Source organism: Leuciscus leuciscus (genome assembly GCF_965113295.1).
Source record: "Leuciscus leuciscus genome assembly, chromosome: 20".
In the NCBI taxonomy this organism is placed as follows: domain Eukaryota; kingdom Metazoa; phylum Chordata; class Actinopteri; order Cypriniformes; family Leuciscidae; genus Leuciscus; species Leuciscus leuciscus.
The window spans coordinates 18,168,718-18,187,796 of NC_138744.1; the positions used below are offsets into that span (position 1 = coordinate 18,168,718).

Sequence of the window (19,079 nt, forward strand, 5' to 3'; positions counted from 1 at the left end):
AAACCAGTATGACCTTCCTTCTTCTGTAGAACATAAAAAAATATATCTTTGTCCATAAAATGGAGGTCAATGGTAACCAAAATTGCTTGGTTACCAACATTCTTTAAAATGTCTTGTGTTCCGCAGAAGATAGAAAGTCATACAGATTTGGAATGATAAAAGGGTGAGTAAAAGATGACAGAATTTCCATTTTTGGGTGAACTCTCTTTAAGTTATTGAAAATACTGCAGTGATATAAAGATTAATCAACGCCTCAAAACCAAAACCAGTCAGACCTTTTAACCAATCAGAACCAAACATTCACCAATGCAATAGTATAAGATCAATGTAATACTGTGTGTGACAAAAAAAAAAAAAAAAATCACTATATTTTAAAACATTCATTCCCATTCAATTCAGTATAAAACATGGCTTTCTAGAATACTTTTCATCTCATTCTGCAAAATGTTTTGTATGATGACTGTTAAACTGTATAATTGACTATGGTAGTTTCAAGTCTCTTTTTTCACTCCACAAACTATGCCTTTTACATAAAAATAATTTGAGCTCTGTCAGTTTTTTTTTGTTTTCTCGATAATGATTGGCTAACAGTATATTTCTTAATAATAAGGATATTTTTTAAAGAGGATATGTTTATTGGCCCTAACCGGTTTTCTCATTATACTAAATTACAAATGTAATATCAAAATCTTTTTCTTTGTGATATTTTTATTTGAAAACACTGAAAATTACCATTTATATTTAAATATTATTTTGTTTTATTAAAATTTCTATTGAAATATGATTGAAATAGGTTTGCATACATATTTTGTATTATTACAAAGGATTCTGCTTCATTTAAAAAAAAAAAAATCATATTATTTAGCAGTTTTTACATTTCCCTGTATTTTTCACCAACCACATTTTAAAATGACGATTAGTTTCTGCTGATGAAAAGCAGTCCCACAGCATGGTCTTTCTATCACCTTTCCTCACATGGTATCTTTTTAGTTGTTTCAATGTTAGAATGTTGCTTTGAAATTTGACTTAAAGACTCTATCTTTGTCTCATTTTGCCACAGAATATTTTCACACATAGCTGCTGGCCTGGGTATTTTGTATTATGTGTTGTATGTATTTTTTTTTATTACAAACTTTTACACATCCTGATATGGTTGACCCATTCTCAGCTATAGAATTAGTGTACCTATAGTTCAAAAGTAATTTAATTTAACTGTCCTGTCATTTCCTGATAATTTAACCAACAGTCCCCATTTGTAAATTCAGACACATACTCTTTCCCTAAATTATGCATTTTTTTTACTTTAGCTCTTTGAAATGCTCTTTTGTCTTTATTTTCTACTGCTTTATTTCAGATTCTCAAATTGCATAATGATCCGTTTTTTCTTAATAGAAAAAAATACACTATTTCAATGGAACACAAGGACCAAACACTTGTTCAAACATTCCTTTTTTCCCCATTTTTAATTAATATATTCTAATAGCACATCAAAAGTATGATTTCTCAGTTTCAGTGCTTGTAAATAAAAAAAATATCACAGAGAACTATATTTCTCCATATTTCAGATAATTTAAATAAAATCTAGTTTTAGGTTGTGTTCTGCTGGGTCTTGGATTTTGCAGTGTGGTTGTAATCATCAGTTGCTGTAATAGTGGGTTCGATTAGACGTTGCTCTGGTTGTCGCACTTGCAGTGCTGTTTTTAGCACAATATTCAAAACATGGTCATTACATGTTACATGGAAAAAAGAGAAAGTGAAGTAAAGTGAAAAAAAAAAAAAAAAAAAAAAAAAAAAAATTTTGATTTGAATAGCCAAAACCTGAACTGAAGTGATTATGATTTAGTTACATGTGTTCAGTTGTGAATGTGCTGTGTGTGCTAAGGAATGATGGAATGTCAATTATACAAACATAACAGTGTGTCAATTTGATGGAAGTTGTTTTGTATGTGGCTTGAATGCTAGTGTGTTTATATATATATAATATTTGAATGTTTGATAAACCTTATTAGAGGGAAAGGGAGTGTGTGTTGTGAAATGATAACAGGCCCTTTGTAAAGATTTAGGCCTGATCGTGTAGGCCTGCCTTGACACGCAGGCTCGTGAGAAGGACGTTAACACAGAGAGACAACACACACAGTCTGTATAACAAAATTGCAGACCTGCACTGTAAAAAAAATTGCCAGGAATTTACAAGATTAAAGAGTATTATTTTACAATAAATTACTGTAGTCAGACATTTACAGTGAAATTAATGCATGCATTTTCTTAAGAATTACTGTTCATCAACAGCATAATGATGCTGACATCACAGTAATTTACTGCTCTCCTTTTACTGTGAATTCACATTATAAAGTTGACTTTGTAAGAAGTTACCACTGTAAGAAATTATATTGTTTAGTACTGTAATTGTTTTGTTTTAGTGTTCCATTTGCTTGGGATCTTGGACCTTGTATATTCATATTCAAATGTCTGATCTAGCCACGTTAGAAGTGTGACAAAGGAAACATTTGTTAAAACAATGACAAGCTAGAATATAAAATAAGCTAATTGGCTGATTTTAAGTTAGTCAAACTATACTATTATTAGCGTTTTTTTCAGCATGAAGATATCTTCTTTCAAATTCATAATTCTTTGTAGATGGATATTTCACAATAGTAAAGCGGCTACTGAGATTTATCTTTGAAAGGTGTGACATCATGTGACAAGACTTTTTTTCTTCCCTCACCTAATGATGCACAGACATCAATACTCGACATACAAAACACAATGGTGGCACTCAACAAATAATAATACAAAAAAAGATCAATTCTGAACATTACAAAATAAACAAACAACACAAACTGCTAAATGTGAACCAAAAATAAGTTCAGCAGTACAGATAAAACCAACAAGAATCAAGAACAGCATAATCTATTCATGCCGCACTGCGTGCTGGGTACCTTCATAACACCATATGCACTGTAGACATATAGTATGATATTTTAGACATTTCCAAGAATGAGTTAGATACAAGAGAAGTCCTACTGTGGAATTTCTGGTAAAGTAATGCAAGTAGTAACCTGGAATATACTGTAATTTCTTACAAAAAATTTTAACAGTGTGCTGAAAAGAAACATAATCCATAAATTCATAGAATCTGCCCTAAAGGTTTTTTTTTTTTTTTTTGCCTTTATCTTTTTAATGGAATTTTGTATTGCTGTATACACTAATGAGAGCTAACCTCTGAGGTTAACCTACAAAGGATTATAGGCATTATAAGAGACCAATATTCTGAAATGTAAGTATTGAAATGTAAATTATAAATATTGTTCTGAAAAAACAAAACAATTATTAATATCTTTTTAATATATCATGCAAAATTAAACAGAAAATACTGAACTGTTTTTTCTTTTTCTTTAGTTGATCAGCTGATTGTGGTACAAATAAATTTTGCAATGCTGCCAATGCTTTATGATAATTGGTAACCTTTTAAATTCATACATTTAAAAAACATTTTTACTATTCAAAGTTTGTTAGACTGAGGAGTCAGCATTTATTTTTAAGAGACAAATAAAGCCTATGTTATGGGGACAAATAAAGTATAGTAATATCAGAAATGTTTGATCTCGTGGGGAAACTTTTTGGTCACCATGAGAAAACTGCTTATAAATTATATATATATATATATTCTCGGATGGTTATCCTAAGAGTTAGAATATACAGTTTTGCACAGTATAAAAATCATGTATACAATACAGTATAAAATGTCCTCGTAATGATAGGTGCATCAACGTGTGTGTGTGTGTGTGTGTGTGTGTGTGTGTGTGTGTGTGTGTGTGTGTGTGTGTGTGTGTGTGTGTGTGTGTGTGTGTGTGTGTGTGTGTGTGTGTGTTCTTATTTCAGATGTATTTACGTAGCGAGTGAATGTGGATGTTTAGGATTAAAGAGAAGATTAGTCCGTCCATATATATATCTATATATGTACGTATGCATTGTCCTAATCAGTTATGCATGTTTACTGTTATTTTCCCCAAAAGTGCAAAGCAATTTTTATTTGATTTATTTCATAACTGAGAACAGTTACTGTAAACATCAGGTTTATGTTGCACATTTTTAACTGATAAAAGAGACTGTATAGATATATACAAACTTCAACTCATCACTTTAATTACATTTTACGTATTGTCGACTGTTTTTATTTGGGGCTATAGTGTAATTTAGTCCGTATTTGATGCAGCATTTCCGACAGGTCTCTGCCTCAGTAGTGCATAGAACAGGATCTCTTCCATTTATGTGCAGAGTTTCGAGTCGCCATCTGTCGTGTAGTCTAACTCTGCAATGTTTATCACTAATATGGTAGAACAGTGTCTCCCTTTTCATCAGTGCTGTACTCATTCTCTTTCATTTTTTCTTTTCACCCACTTATTTGTCGGCCTTTTCTACTCTTTTCCCTCACCTATTTCTCGCTCTCTATCTTTCTCTCTCTCTCTCTCTCTCTCTCTGGTGCAGTGCAGAAGTCTTGCTGTTCTTTCTCTGATCAGAGTTTTCCTGGGAATGCCAGCCATTCCTTTTTTTGGGTGGGGGGTGGGGGGTTCTCCTTGACAACACAAACATGTATACATTTCTATAAATATAGTCAGCATGTTATACAGTATTTTTTCATGACTATATTTTATGCCATTTTTTTCCTCATAATCTATATTTTAAGGTGCATGTTAGAATTCACTGAATGTTTGATTTCTATGTTATATCTCTAGGGAGATCGCAGGATCTAAAAATGTATTCTCGTAAGACTCTTGCACATACATTCACATAAAAGCCCCCATCTCTGGCTGTAATCTCTCCTTCACTCAATTGTGTGTCTGCCAGAGCTGTGATCGCCTTCGTTTTTTCCCATAGAATGGTGCTGCCACCATGTGAGAAGAGTGTGCCATTACAAGCACTAAAGAAACCTACCTGCATACAGTTTCATAACTACCTTTTTTTCTTTTTTCTTTTTTTTTTCTGTGGTGCATTTCATGGACCTGCACCAGATTCTATCTGACGTTCCTAGCTGTGGTAATAATGTTATGAGTAAGTGAATCAACAGATATGTACAGAAATCCAACATGCTGGATTTTTTGGTTAGCCACCATTTTAATTTCTTTTCCCCTCCATTTGTCCTTTGGAAAATAGCTGGAATGCTGGTACTGGCAGATGGCAGCAGCAGTAGTGATATAAATATCTTACAAAAGGGCTGTGTGTGTGTAGATGCCATGGTCAGTGGTCACCAAAGCGGCATGAGTAACAGTACCCATAAAGCTGTTGCCATGGAAACGGGGAGTGGGATTTTTGAGATTGTCTTTTAATCACATTAAAACAATGATTGGATAGGAGGAAAAGAAAGGTTTTGGAGCACTGGGTTTACACTATTAACCCTTCAATCAGCTTCGGCCATCTCTGTTTGTGAGAACTGTCACTCACAATGGAGTAACTGTTTATTTATTTTTATTTTACTGCCATTTTCATGTATTTAGATATGTACATTTTATTTAAGTTAGAAGTAGTGACTGATTGATGTTATATTTTGCTGTGAGTCATTCTTGCTGGAATCAGCAAGGAAAGAGTTAAGAATTTGTTTACTATAATCACAGTCTGAGCTGGAAGGTTTTGGCCTTCCTTCATTGGCTGTTGCCAGGAGCTCCGCACAAGCTCAGTGGCTGAGAATGAAGAGCCCCTCCCATTGCTCTGACATTGTGTTATACAGAGGAGACATGTCTCTTAATAACCCATTCTTACTTCAGTCCGATGTGCATGGATTTCAGTACATCAGTTGAGACTGTAAATATGTGTGCCCACATAATCACGTTCTCTATCATAAGTCCTTATTTTTTAGTCCATTTGCAGACTTTTTGTCTCTCCTTTCCTGTCGTTCGATTACCATCTTCCCACATACAGCGAGCGAGGCCCTGTTTTCACAACTTTCACAACTCCCTCCTCCCCTCCTCTCCATAGAATGACTCTTGTTCTATTTTTACTCACCTGACTTGCACAGTTTCCCCTTCCCACCCATTTTCCCTCTCTTTTCTCAAACATTCCACGACCACTGATATTTTTTTCATCCACTTTTGAGTGTCTTTCTGTTTCATACTAGTGTATGTAATGTGTAGGATAATCTTCTGGCAGAAATATAGAGTGTAATGTATTGCTCAGATAATAGTATGTGGTAACATTATAATATTATTTGGTCACTGTGGTTTGTGTGGAAAATGTTACTACGCTTATGTCTACAATGTCTCTGTATTTTCTCTCTCTCACACACAAATCTTCCCCATTGTAGCGTGACTGTTTGTGAGGGGACTGCCTGACACTGGGCACATGGCCAATACCCCTCTGACCCATACAAACAAACCAGTCAGTGAACTCAGCACACACACATAGACCCACACACCGGCCTGCTGACACTCATAGGCGCCGTGAGCATGCCCCTGTCATGCTGCCTGAGAGTTGTATACACTGATAATAGTGTTTTTTACAGTCACCTAACCACTATCAGCCAATTCAGTGGTCAATGTCCTGATGGCAGTAAGCGTGGTCACAAGTCTATTCTCTGACCTATATTACTGCACTCAACCAAAACAAAGTTCGCTGTGCTTTAGTATATCCTATATATAGTAAAAGATGGGGAAACACGATGGCATGTGAAGAATACTTCTCTCTTTCTTCATTTGGCTTTGTTTTTTGCTCGTCTGCTTAACATTTGTGACGTATGTCCAGCTGTATGGTCTCCAAGAAAACCCAATGACAAATCTTATTTGTGTCCTATTTTTTTTTAACCAAACACACTAGCCAATAAAGACCAAACCCATACTCTTGCCCTCACTTTTTACTCCTGAGAAGTGTACAGCAGACAGGTGTTCGGTTCACATGAGCAAGAGCGATGTAGTACTGAATATAAGCTGAATTACAGCTGTCAATCAGCACAATTGCGAGTGTGATGTTGCTATTATACAACAGTTCTATACACAATAAATAATATAAACGCCATGAACACAAACCAGCAGAGTGATAAAAACTATGTAACATCCCAGTGCTGCTATACTAAATATCACTCTTGGTAATCAGCTCAACCAATCAGATTCGAGGGCCGTAGTTAACTGTTGAATATGGTCCCTTTTCACAGACTGTGATGACGCGTAAAATCCTGCAATGTTTATATATATATATATATATATATATATATATATATATATATATATATATACACTATACTTTGTATTATATTGCCTTTGCATCAATTTACAAGAAACTAGTTAACGCTGCTGTGAGGGTGTTAATACAGCGGCTGTGGAAGTGTCGGTAAAATTGATGTCTTTCTCTCTTCTGACTGCGGTTATCAATCTCTCTCTATTTTTTTCCTCTCTTTGAAAGTTGTGAAAACACTTGTGGAGTTGTTATTTTGCTATTTGAGCACAATAAAACTTTAATGTAGTCTCTCATTCACTGTTATAGAAGTTTACCCAACTATGATGACTTCCGCTTCCGAGAAACAAGGAAATGTGAAAAGGGTCTATTGTGAACTAAAGTGTTGAAAATTGCAGTGTAGAAAATGTGCAAATTGTATAGTTGAGTTTACTTTGTGAGCAATGAGGTCAGTTTGCATTTGTTGGCAATGCTTGTGCCTTATTTTGACAATTCATTTTGACTGGAGTTGATGTGGCTTTAGTGTGAGGGGAAGTTGACATGTTCAGTTTCCTCAAGTTATTTTTGCATTAGTTACACAAACATTATTAGTGATGTATATTTTTTGTAAAAATTTAAAAGTTATTTCAACGCCAAATTTAAGTTAAATGTATTGCAATTACCTACATTTTCATTTGTTTCATTTTACCTACATTTTCATTTGTTTCATTTACTTTAATGTGGATAAATAAAATATAAGTTTGTCTGTTTTAAAAGTACTATTAAAGGGATAGTTCACCCAAAAAGAAAATTCTGTCATCATTTACTCACCCTCAGGTTGTTCCAAACCTGTATGAATTTCTTTCTTTTGCTGAACACTAAAGAAGATATTTTAAAGAATATCAGAAACCAAACAGTTCATGGACCCCATTGATTTCTATAGTATGGAAAAAAAAAATACTATGAAAGTCAATGGGGACCAGAAACCATTTGGTTACCTACATTCTTCAAAATATCTTCTTTTGTCTTCAGCAGAAGTTTGGAAAAACATGAGGATGAGGAAATGATAACAGAATTTAAATTTTTGGGTGAACTATCCCTTTAAATAGATGCAATATTTACGTGTGTTTATGGCGCCCTCTTCTTTGAAATGACCACAAAAAATAGTATTGCATTTTAACAACTGTTATGAAGGGAGAGAGATTGTCCAGGCTATATGAGGATTTGTTTTCACACATGCCTTTGAGTCTTATAAATCTATCCTAAAATAATGCATTCGTTAACCTATAATAAACGCAAATCCCCGAATATGTATCGTTCCTGTTATGACATGCTGTGCCTCTTTGCCAGTTAAGAGTACCGCGGCAGCTTCAACGTCACCGTGGGACCAAATATCACGAGAACCCACGTAAAGTCATGCCCCAGATTCTTTCGGGTGTTAATGATTTATTAGCTCGTTTTCAGCCGCGTCCAGTGAGACGACTAAAGGCAAAGCTGATTTGCATATGACTGACATTCCAACGCACGCTTTCACCAATCAGCGTGTCGGATTGTCTTACGATAGGTTGCGTCGTAGACCAATCTAAGAAAGCATTCGAAGAGTAAAAGGCGGGTCACGGGCTGGGCGAGGTTGACACACACGCTGATAGAACGAAAGAGGGCAGTGTACTATACAACAGGAGGAAGAGGGAGGGAAAGAGAAAGAAAGAAAGAACGGGTTTGCGAAATGAGAGAGGAGAGCGAAATCGAGGGAAGAGTCGTGGCCAACTGAGTGATGTTATGAGACAACGGCTTCTTTACTACGAGCACCTACAGAGCGAGCAGAGAGGAGCGCGTGAGCCGCCGCGGGTCGCCTCGGATCGGAAAGTGACCCTGATGCAGGAGAATCGCACTGGACTTTAGGGGCTGTTCTTACTATTAAAACCCGTCATTTCATCACAACAGCACTGCGCCGGATCATCTCTGACCAGCTTTTCTTCTCTGTTTTGTATTTCCCCACCGTTGTCCGTGGCGGGTTAGAGCACGGCGGAGTTTGGTCGTTTCGCACAGTCATATGTTAGTGGATTTCTTACTAGTTTCGAGTGTGTCAGAGGCGAAGGCGAGGAGTTTACTGGACGATTAGCCCTTTGGATGAGACTTATTGGGGCCGGGGTGTGTGCGAGGGAGGGGGTTTCGGAGCGGGCATTTAACAAGAGAAGTCGCTGCAACTAGAATTTAGTTTAAGGAAAACGTGCTTCGTTTTTAAGCCTGATTCAGATTGAACTTGATCAAAATAAACCCTCCAAGGGAAAAGTGTAAGATAAAGGAGAGCAAGACAAAACGATGCTTTCCGCGTTAAGGATTAGAGGATCAGCGTGCGGTTGTACAATCTACAGGGGTTTCATTTTCTTTGACAATATGAGATGCTGCTATTATTCTGGATATAGTCAAAAGTGGAATTTTGTGGCGAACTAGTATTTATAGCAAAGTATAGACCATTTCAGTGGCACGAAGACTAGTTCAAAATTAGGAATAACAAATATTTTGTGTGTATCACGAACAGTAATTACAACGAACAGCTACAGTGCTACTACAGTGTAACTAATGATTGTTGGTCAGGTGTTGCTTGCCTATTTCTCTGTCTCTGGCTTTGGTAGTTTCTCACTGCCGGACACGGTCGTTTCTTCCCTTTTTTAAATATGGGTGTTTTGGCGTAGTGCTACAGTTTTTCGCCGTGACATGAGGACAGGTTCTGTTGTAGCGCCCGGTGGTGCGGATGCGATACCAGGGGCGTTCCCGAGGGGACGGACTCATCTGGAACTGAGCTGCTGAAACCAGGTCCGGATCCCACATGCAGCCCCTAAACCAAAGTGGCAGTACAGAAAGAGTCCGGTTACTTGTATGCTATGCAGGATGTAATTATGCGTTTGTCAATCAGATATAAGTCGGGAAACCAGGCTATGTACGCCAAACTGATGAATTTGGATCAGATGTGAAACAGGATGTGGATCTGATAAAGTGCACTGACAGCCAGGGAGAATAATAGTGGCCACGTGAAAAAAGACAGATGTGTATTACATGTGGCCTTTGATTATTAAGCATTTGATACATATCACTTCCCTGCCTGAAGGATATTATCTTTCGTTAATCTTTTTAAATAGAAAATCGCTTCCGTTGTGTGTCGCAACCCAAAGAATAAATTACACTCGTACTGCGGGTGTAGTAGCACCATGACCATGCTAACCTGCTAATTTGGCAGATTTGGGCTTCCCATTTTCGCGACGATTTACTGAGATAACCGTGTTCACGTTTTAGGCATTGGTTATTTAATGCCTGTATTGCTCTTTTATTTTTATAAATGTAATTTGTTGCCAAATTAATTATTAATCGTGATCTTGTACATGTATACCCGCCTGGGCTGAGGTGAGCTCAGGTAGCGGACTGTTGCACTACTCGAGCCCGAGGATGACCGAGAGGCCTACTTAACCCCTTCATCCCCGCAGCTATCCGTCAATGTAAACAAGCTCGGACAAGGAGGGGGCCAACAGGACCAAAAATATACTACATCATCCAAATAAACCAAACCCGTTTCCGCATTTCGAACCGAAGCAGTCTATATAATAGTAGCTGTGTACCCGAAAGTGTTTTAACGCCAAGATCGTCATTTGTTATAATCTGCGCGTGCCTGGAGGTGGAACGGCGCTTTACTCTTTTCTGTGCGGTACCTGATAGCACGCTGTCATACTTTTTACACGAATATGATCTGGTGTCTGAGCCAATAAATCTGAGAAAACAGAAGGACGCGATCATGAACTAAAGATTAGTGTGGCTACATGTCATAACAAGAACATTTGGTACCAATGAAACTCCAGTAGACGGATGCTGGCAGCATCGATTATGGCCGCGTATTTTCATCGCTGGACTCAACATCACCTGTCTGGGAAAAGCATCATGTGGATACTTCATTTTTAATCGCAAGGACTTGTTTTTACCTAATATCAGATGCACGTTTGAAACAGTACTTTTGTTTAATATTACATGTTTCTGAAGTTTTTCTTAAAAAAAAAAAAAGAAGCATTTAAAGCCTCTAACTCAACCATGTTTTCATCGGAAAGCCCGCAGTATCTTCGCCAAGGACTCAGCATGTTTGGTCAGTCATTATTACTCAACATGTCTGCAATTTTTTTCCCTTATAGAATGAAAAATGAACTGTTTTGCAACCGAAATTAAGTATTCGTGAATAGTGGTATTGTAGTTGTAATAGCATCACAAAATATTCTGTTCTTGATTCAAATAATTTTGAAGTGATTATTTGGCGCCAAATACTGCTTTCTTCATATCATTCGGGAACAATATGTCCATGCACTTACTGTATTCATGACAGTCAGACCTTTTTTTGTAATGTATGGCACTCGTGAAACATAATTGAGCTTGAAGCTACATTAGTTTACTCTTATAATGTTAAAATATTTATGATAGCTTGGTTTAACAAAATAATAGCTTTAATAAATAATATTAACCTACTTGTTAGCCTGCATCTTAAATAATATGAGATGTTTTGGTCCGTTATCCTTGCTCTTCCTCTTTCATTTTGATGGCTTTTGTAAAATTACTAATGGTTTAGATAGTATGGAGAGTGACACTGAAATGTTATATCATTAACATAAATAAATATTGAGACATCTTTTTATTCCAAGCAGCCAATGGTATAATATTTATTACATACATAAACATCTAGTCATTTATGTGGCTTGTCAGGCTTTGATTTGGCTGTTGATATGGTTTATTATTTGGTGTTAATACTGGCTTGAATGAATAATGCTCTGTTATTTTCTCCTGTAGTGTGGACTAATGTTGAGCCCAGATCGGTTCCAGTGTTTCCTTGGCATTCATTGGTCCCTTTCCTGGCACCCACCCAATCAGATCCATCGGCACAACCTGGTGAGGGCCAACAAACTGTCAGTCATCCGCAGACAGCTTCTCTGAAGAAAGGTAATTTACTTTGTACATCCATCGTTTGATTCCAAAATTAGCTTGTTATCCTTTTGAGATTATAATATATATTTTTTGTGTGGTCGATATTAAAAACATTTGGAAGCATATTTCCTGGGATAGTCCGGATTCTGTTATGTATTTGGCCTCCCCTATCACATCTGCAGTGACTCTCTGTAACTCTAGCCTCTGTAATTTAGCCATTACCGAGTGCAACGATTGACCCCCGAGGTTGCCAGATTGGAGGGATTCATTAAAGATGCTGTAATGAATAACTCGTCTTTCACTTTCAGAGTCTCAAAGCGGGTCAGTGCTGAAGGAGATTATAGAGGGAACACATGACCCTTCCTTACGCCCCACACCCTCCGCTGATGAACTGCCCCCGGAGAGAGAGAAGGATGCGGAGCGAGAGAGACCTGACAGTGAAACAGAAAGTGACGTGGATGATCCGTGAGTGGTCTAGTGTGTGTTGTGTGTGAGATGCGTCATTTTGTTTGAATGTGTTTTGTTGCTGGTATTCCTTTTTGTGGAAAGAGCTGTATAATGGCACCACAAAGAAAGGGAGAACAAAAGCATTCCACTTTCTCCTGTGTCTATGAATGACAGCAGCATTTACATTAATGAACTGTCATCTGAATACACTTCTCTCACTTGTTTTTCCCTCTCCCTTATAATTCACATATAAAATTCTGCTCCATGTTGTAATCAAGTCATCTGGTACAGTTCCTGCTAAATGCGTTTTACCCATTAAGCTTATTGTATTATCTTTGCATTAAGGTGTTATTGACATGTGAAGCATCCATCTCTTTAATATTGTACACTGGATATTACAGATGTGCTCTGTGCTTTCTGTCTTGGTGGTGGGCTGCAAAGCAGTAGCTCATTGACACTGTGCATTGCAGTTTTCAGTAATTGGCTCGGTGCTTTCTGCTGTATTGTTTCACGGCACAGTGAAGGGCCCTGAGGGTTGCAAAAGTGAAATTGGAGGATCTTTTGAGCCTGTTTTGGTCCACAGTAGCTATACGGTTGTGACAGTGTAATAATTATCAGTTAACTAATACCAAAATGCTTGTATAATAGAAAATCCATCTTAAAAATCATGTGCATGCAAGTAGAAGAAATACATTATTCTAATGTCTCTGCAATTAATAAAATAACTCGGATGATGATGGTGGATTCTCATGCTTGTTTAAAATAGGCCTCTTGGATCAAATGCTTCTTTTGTAGTGATGCTTGTAATGTGAGGAAAAATATTCCTTGTAAGCAAGAAATTGAGATTGTTTCAGAGTGAGCTGTTTACATGTTTAGTAGAGGTATATGGGGGAAATATATCAGTATAGTATTATACTGGGATAATAAAAGCATGCTGCTGGACCCCCACTGATTCTCCTCCTCTGTTAACATTTAATATTAACTGGGATTTTTGTGTCCAGGTTTTTCCCCGGTGTTCTTCCTGATCCGCCAATTTCTGCATCTCCTGGAAAGCGTAGATCTCAGTCCCTCAGTGCACTGCCCAAAGATGACAAAACCAGTCCTGGCAAGGTAAACGTTTACACATGTACACTATAATTTAAAAGTTTGGGGACGATAAGTCTTTTTAATGTGGGTGTTTTTTAACATATTTAAAAATGTAATTTATTCATTTTTAACAGCCATTACTCCAGTCTTCAGTGTCACATGATGATCCTTTATGCTGATTTGGTGCTCAAGAAACAATTCATATTATTATCAATATTGAAAACAGTTGTGCTGCTTAATATTTGTGTGAAATTCGTAAAACATTTTTTTCAAAATTCTTAGATTAAAAGAAAGTTCAAAACAGGATTTATATAAAATAGTAATCTTTTGTAACAATGTACAAGTCTTTACTGACACTTTTGATCAGTTAAAAAAACTCACTCTCTTTCACAGACACATTCACTCATTCCTTCTTACTCTTTCACTTTACAGAGAGAGAAAGACCACATCCGGAGACCCATGAACGCATTCATGATCTTCAGCAAGCGGCATCGTGCACTGGTTCATCAGAGACACCCAAACCAGGACAACCGCACTGTCAGCAAGATACTTGGAGAGTGGTGGTATGCCTTGGGACCCAAAGAAAAACAAAAATACCACGACCTCGCATTTCAGGTTACTCCAACTGTCTTACATTTGCAGATATGCATGTTTAGACACCTAAATAACCCCCATTAAGTCAATCCAGCCCTTTGTAAATATTTCTGCCATTCTTTCACAGGTGAAGGAGGCACACTTTAAGGCACATCCTGACTGGAAATGGTGTAATAAGGACAGAAAGAAATCCAGCAGCGATGGACGTGGTGTTCCAGGGGGCAAAGACATCCGCGAGAGGAGCATGTCAGAAACCACAGGTGCGGAACAGGACAAGCAGTGCAGCTGTCACTGTGCACTGTGTTAATGTGAATTATAGTTTAACAACTAATGCACTTTTAAAAAAAAGTAATGTGATCTAATTGGTTCAATATTTTATAAGCCTTTTTAATAGCTGAAAGGATTTTGAATTTTAATTGCTCAACAATAAGGATTTTATTTATCACTTGGCAGATTTTTTGCATCAGTAAAGTTTTTTTCAATTATACAAAGATAGCTACAAATTATATATTTATAATCAATATTTCCAAGAATCTCAAAGACAGCAATACATTGGGGGAAAAATGATGGCATACTTGGCAAAACATTAGTTTAGTTTTGTAAATTAGTCATTCTTCAAGCTAGATAATTTGACATTTTTTAAAAGTGTTTTCAAGGCATAAAATGCATATAGATGATCAAGAAATGTAAGATATAGTGCTGACCGATTAGGGCAAGTTTGGTCTCCGCCCCTGCCCCAACCCCAACCCCGAATCAGTTTCCCATAAATCTTTTTATGGAATTGATTTTTAATGATAATCTACTGTGAGCTATGAGGTTGTTAATCAATGGTAAATGCTTTTGTTGAAGCCATCAGCCCACAGCTTATTTTTTTTAATACTCATATTTATCAGCACAATTCCTGGTGAAAAACTACAGTAGCCATGATTGTGCCAAGAAATCTGCACCAATCAGAATTGTGTAGTGCAAATGCACCAAAAGAGCTCTCGGCAACCGCCCACTCCCATGAAGCACTGTGAATGGCGAAACAGAGTCAGTCTCCCCACGTTCTCAAACTAATTCATTGTTTGTGTATATTTGCATTTTTTGCAATAAACTTGAAATTGAGTTTTTATATACATGATCAACAACTGAAAAGTGCCCCTATTATGCTAATTTAAAGGTTCATAATTTTGTTTTGGAAGTCTCCTACAACAGGTTTACATGCATCAAAGTCACAAAACACTATCATTTTCTCATAATATACATTGCACATTACCTCATTTCTCAGACTCAACAACTCGTCCAAAGATTCAGTCTCTTTAAATCCCTCTTTTCCGCGAGCCTGCTCTGCTCTGATTGTTGTGTTTGGTCTATCGCTTACAGCGTGTGTCAGAAAATAAATGGCCATTACAATATAACAAATGCACACACTGTAAAGACAGTAATGATGACACTATTTTACCATATGAATTTGAGCGCAGGAGCGATTATGAAACATTGGAAAATCTAGTTGTTCAACCCAAACCTCCATCGCAAGGATGAATTCAGCTGGACATTTCTCAGTGATACACTACTCAGTTTGTCGTACATTATGAGATGTTGCAACTGTAATTCCTCTACATCAGCATTAACAAGTGTATGTCCATCAACAAACCGATGTGTATATTTCTGTGTTGTGGGAACTGTATTATTAACAATATCAATAACAGTGCATACGTTAGCCAAGCACTAACGTGAATTACTGATGTAACATTAAAGTTTGTAAAAAAAAATCTTGCTCCATCCTTTATTATTACTCAAAGTAGTAATAATAACAGACAATCTGCATTAAAGGGATGGTTCGGAGTAAAATCAACCTAGGGTCCTTTGCACCATGACCTCGAGCCAAACACCCCCCCGCCAGAAGCCTTTTTTCCCTTGGTTGAACATTATTAAAGTTAGAGCTTATTTAGAGATATCAGCCGAATGGCTTAGTGCAGGTGCTAATGGTTCCAAGGTTCTATCTCGTAAATTACCCCACTAATAATGCCCAGAATGGTACCAAACTTCTACAGTAGTACAAATAGGTTCTGTACTCATAAATGAGGCATTGGAAAGTTTGTAAGTACATCAGGAGTTTATTTAAATAACACTTGCCTGATGGCTCATTCTACTGCTAACCCGGACGTCGAGGTCACATCCGTGATTTGGGAAAAACCCGTAAAAGTCCTGGCAGAAAGCAATGCATAAGGATGTAGTGTAAAAAAAGCTTCTGGGGGGGTGTTTGGCTCGAGGTCATGGTGCAAAGGACCCTAGGTTGATTTTACTCTGAACCATCCCTTAATTGACACAGTTGTAGGTAACAGTGGCCCACAGCTGATTAGCAGAAGTATTTCAGTAAGACATTAATAATGTGGGTTAGCCGGAGACCTACACAATATAAAACCCTAAAACTACTAATTTGCAAATCCTGTGTTAATCTTGCAGAGATTTGATAAACAATCCTCAAAAGGTTATACTGCTGTTGTATCTCTGTGGTAGTTTTAACTACTGACTCTTCACATCCTCATCCTTTGAAAGTGTTTACAAAGAGAACATGCTTCTGTAGCGCAGAAAACAGCGTCTTCTTGACATGCACACAACACCAACAAGCTGCAGTGTTTGAGGGTGGCCAGTGAAGACCATAGGTGGAAATTATGCAGATTTGTTACATTGTTACGTGTGCAGGTTATTGTATCGTGCTTTATGTATCGTGCTCTTTAATCTTTAAAACTTTGCAGACCTTTTACATTGAAAAAGGGAAAAAGTGGATGGGCACTTGTGGCCTGTTGTTTATTTTTTCCATTGTGAATGCACAAAATATATAATAAATTCTTCTATTTCAGAACCTCCATCTGTTTCAATGGGGATGGAGCTTAAAGGTGTGGGGCCTGGCATGGTGAGCGTGTCAGAGCGAGGCGGAGGTGAAGGACATGGTCAATTGCCCCGTCCTCGTGCCTTCTCTCAGAGCGCCATGCACAATCTGGAGAGGAGCGAGAGAGGCAATCCACAGGCACTTGCTGAGCTCGCACAGGTATTAAATGCCCACTTGCCCAAGTGACACATTTTCAGAGATTCATGCTCAACTAACTCTTCCTGTATTTTTAGATGTGTGGTGATGGCGGTCAGGTTGCTAGGCGGGGTGCTCTCTCTCAGACGCAGAGGGGGGTAAGTGAGGACATGACAAGCGATGACGAGCGTATGGTCATCTGTGAAGAAGAGGGGGATGATGATGTCATTGGTGAGTCAGACTTCATTTTTCTGAGACACTTCCTCTGGTCCTTGATTCCATAAGGGTCTTAAAAATACATTATTAAGTGAAGATGATTTCTTTTTGTAATTATTTATTAGCAATTGCGTCATTCTGTTGTAACGGTTATTGTTTGCTATTGTCATGTCTTATTCAGAGGACTCGTATCCGGGTAGCTCTATTGACCTGAAGTGTAAGGAGAGGGTGACAGACAGTGACAGTGAAAATGGATCTGGAGATGAAGGAGAACGCAAGGTACCATCTCACATATTTTATATCTGTCTGGGTTAATTGCTCAAAATGTGCTCCTTAAAGGGATAATTCACACAAAAAGGAACATTTTGTCGTCTTTTACCTGCCCTCATGTTGCTCCGGAAAACAATTTAGGGTAAAACTGCTTGTCCAAATAGTGAGAGTAGAATGGATTTGCTGAAATCAAAACAGGGATGTGATGTAATAGGTGAGCCAATTTCCACCCACTACCAAAGAAACCGGCAGTGGCTTCTGCTTGTTCTTAAAGGCTGAATAATTCCAAAATGAACTTTGGAATTTGACAGAAAAATATAACAAAGAATATAATTTACATGTAGTGCATCAATTCTGCGTGGTAAGACTCTCTCACTCTCTCTTTGCGTGTGTGAGAGAAACACAGAGTGGTCTCAGCTAAGCAACGGCACTTTCACACTACAGTTTACGGTGCGTTTAATACGCTGCAATTGAGATCAATTGCAATAGTGTACTTTAAAAATATATCTGTGCTAAACCTAAACTTAGCCTCTGACTCAGAAACTGGCTAGTGAAATCTAACAATTTATCATCCAATTGGCTAATGATAGGCATTATTTAGTCGCCTAGTAGGAAAATGTAGTCATATATGTGAGTGATTTAATTGCGTTGTAGAGGGTTGCAGTGGAATTGGCGTTTTGTGCCGCTTTATATAAAGGCAGAGCACCAATCGGTATTCACACACTTGAACGTTGTTGCAACGGCTGTTTTCCGTGTTTTTTTTCTGCCAACCTCCTGCGCCCCCCTGCAGTGCCTGTGTGCCCCTACTCCTCACTGGAAATTAGATTTACAAGCTACTGCTCTCAAAGTTCAATGTATGTTAGTGAACAAAGACTGAAATTATGGTATTTTTCTTACACAAATCTATCGAATGGCTACCAAAGACTTGTATGGAAAAGAGAGGCATTCATACTAAAGGCCTGTTCACACCAACACAAATGTTTGGCATGAAAATTCAGTTCACATGTGATTTTCAAACCAATGCATAAAAACGGTTGATGGGCTTAATGAAAATGCGAAATCACTGTCTTACAGTAGGTGTCGCTGACCCCAGAATATGCATTTAAAGCCGGTGTGTGTAAACCTTTTGAAGTGGATGATCAGGGTAAATTGTACTTTTGTCATTAGGGTAATGTAAATATCTCATGTTGCTTCTAAAGGGCAGTGATAAAAAGAACTTTAAACAAAATGAATAAAGCAGATGTACAACCCACAGTCTTAATGCATCGCGTTGCCATCTTGAGCACCAGTGAATGTTTTCACCTTCACCTAATAGTCTCTCAGTTGTCCACAGAGTAGGATGATGGATCGCAAAATCATA

At 37.6% G+C, this 19,079-nt stretch overlaps 1 protein-coding gene across 2 annotated transcripts in view; it reads left to right on the forward strand.

Moving 5' to 3' along the window:
- cicb (capicua transcriptional repressor b) overlaps nucleotides 1-19,079 on the forward strand; it is a 47,346-nt gene that overhangs the window by 15,914 nt on the left and 12,353 nt on the right. Inside the window, exons 1-9 of one of the 2 annotated variants that reach the window (XM_082149527.1) lie at nucleotides 8,750-11,269; nucleotides 11,962-12,111; nucleotides 12,405-12,561; nucleotides 13,545-13,653; nucleotides 14,062-14,244; nucleotides 14,351-14,483; nucleotides 17,070-17,257; nucleotides 17,332-17,464; nucleotides 17,631-17,728. In XM_082149527.1, the coding sequence (XP_082005653.1) occupies nucleotides 11,158-11,269; nucleotides 11,962-12,111; nucleotides 12,405-12,561; nucleotides 13,545-13,653; nucleotides 14,062-14,244; nucleotides 14,351-14,483; nucleotides 17,070-17,257; nucleotides 17,332-17,464; nucleotides 17,631-17,728 (1,263 nt within the window). In that variant the 5' untranslated portion in view covers nucleotides 8,750-11,157. Of the gene's footprint in view, nucleotides 1-8,749; nucleotides 11,270-11,961; nucleotides 12,112-12,404; nucleotides 12,562-13,544; nucleotides 13,654-14,061; nucleotides 14,245-14,350; nucleotides 14,484-17,069; nucleotides 17,258-17,331; nucleotides 17,465-17,630; nucleotides 17,729-19,079 lie in introns of those variants that run through there. The other variant, XM_082149526.1, reaches the window with a different exon arrangement.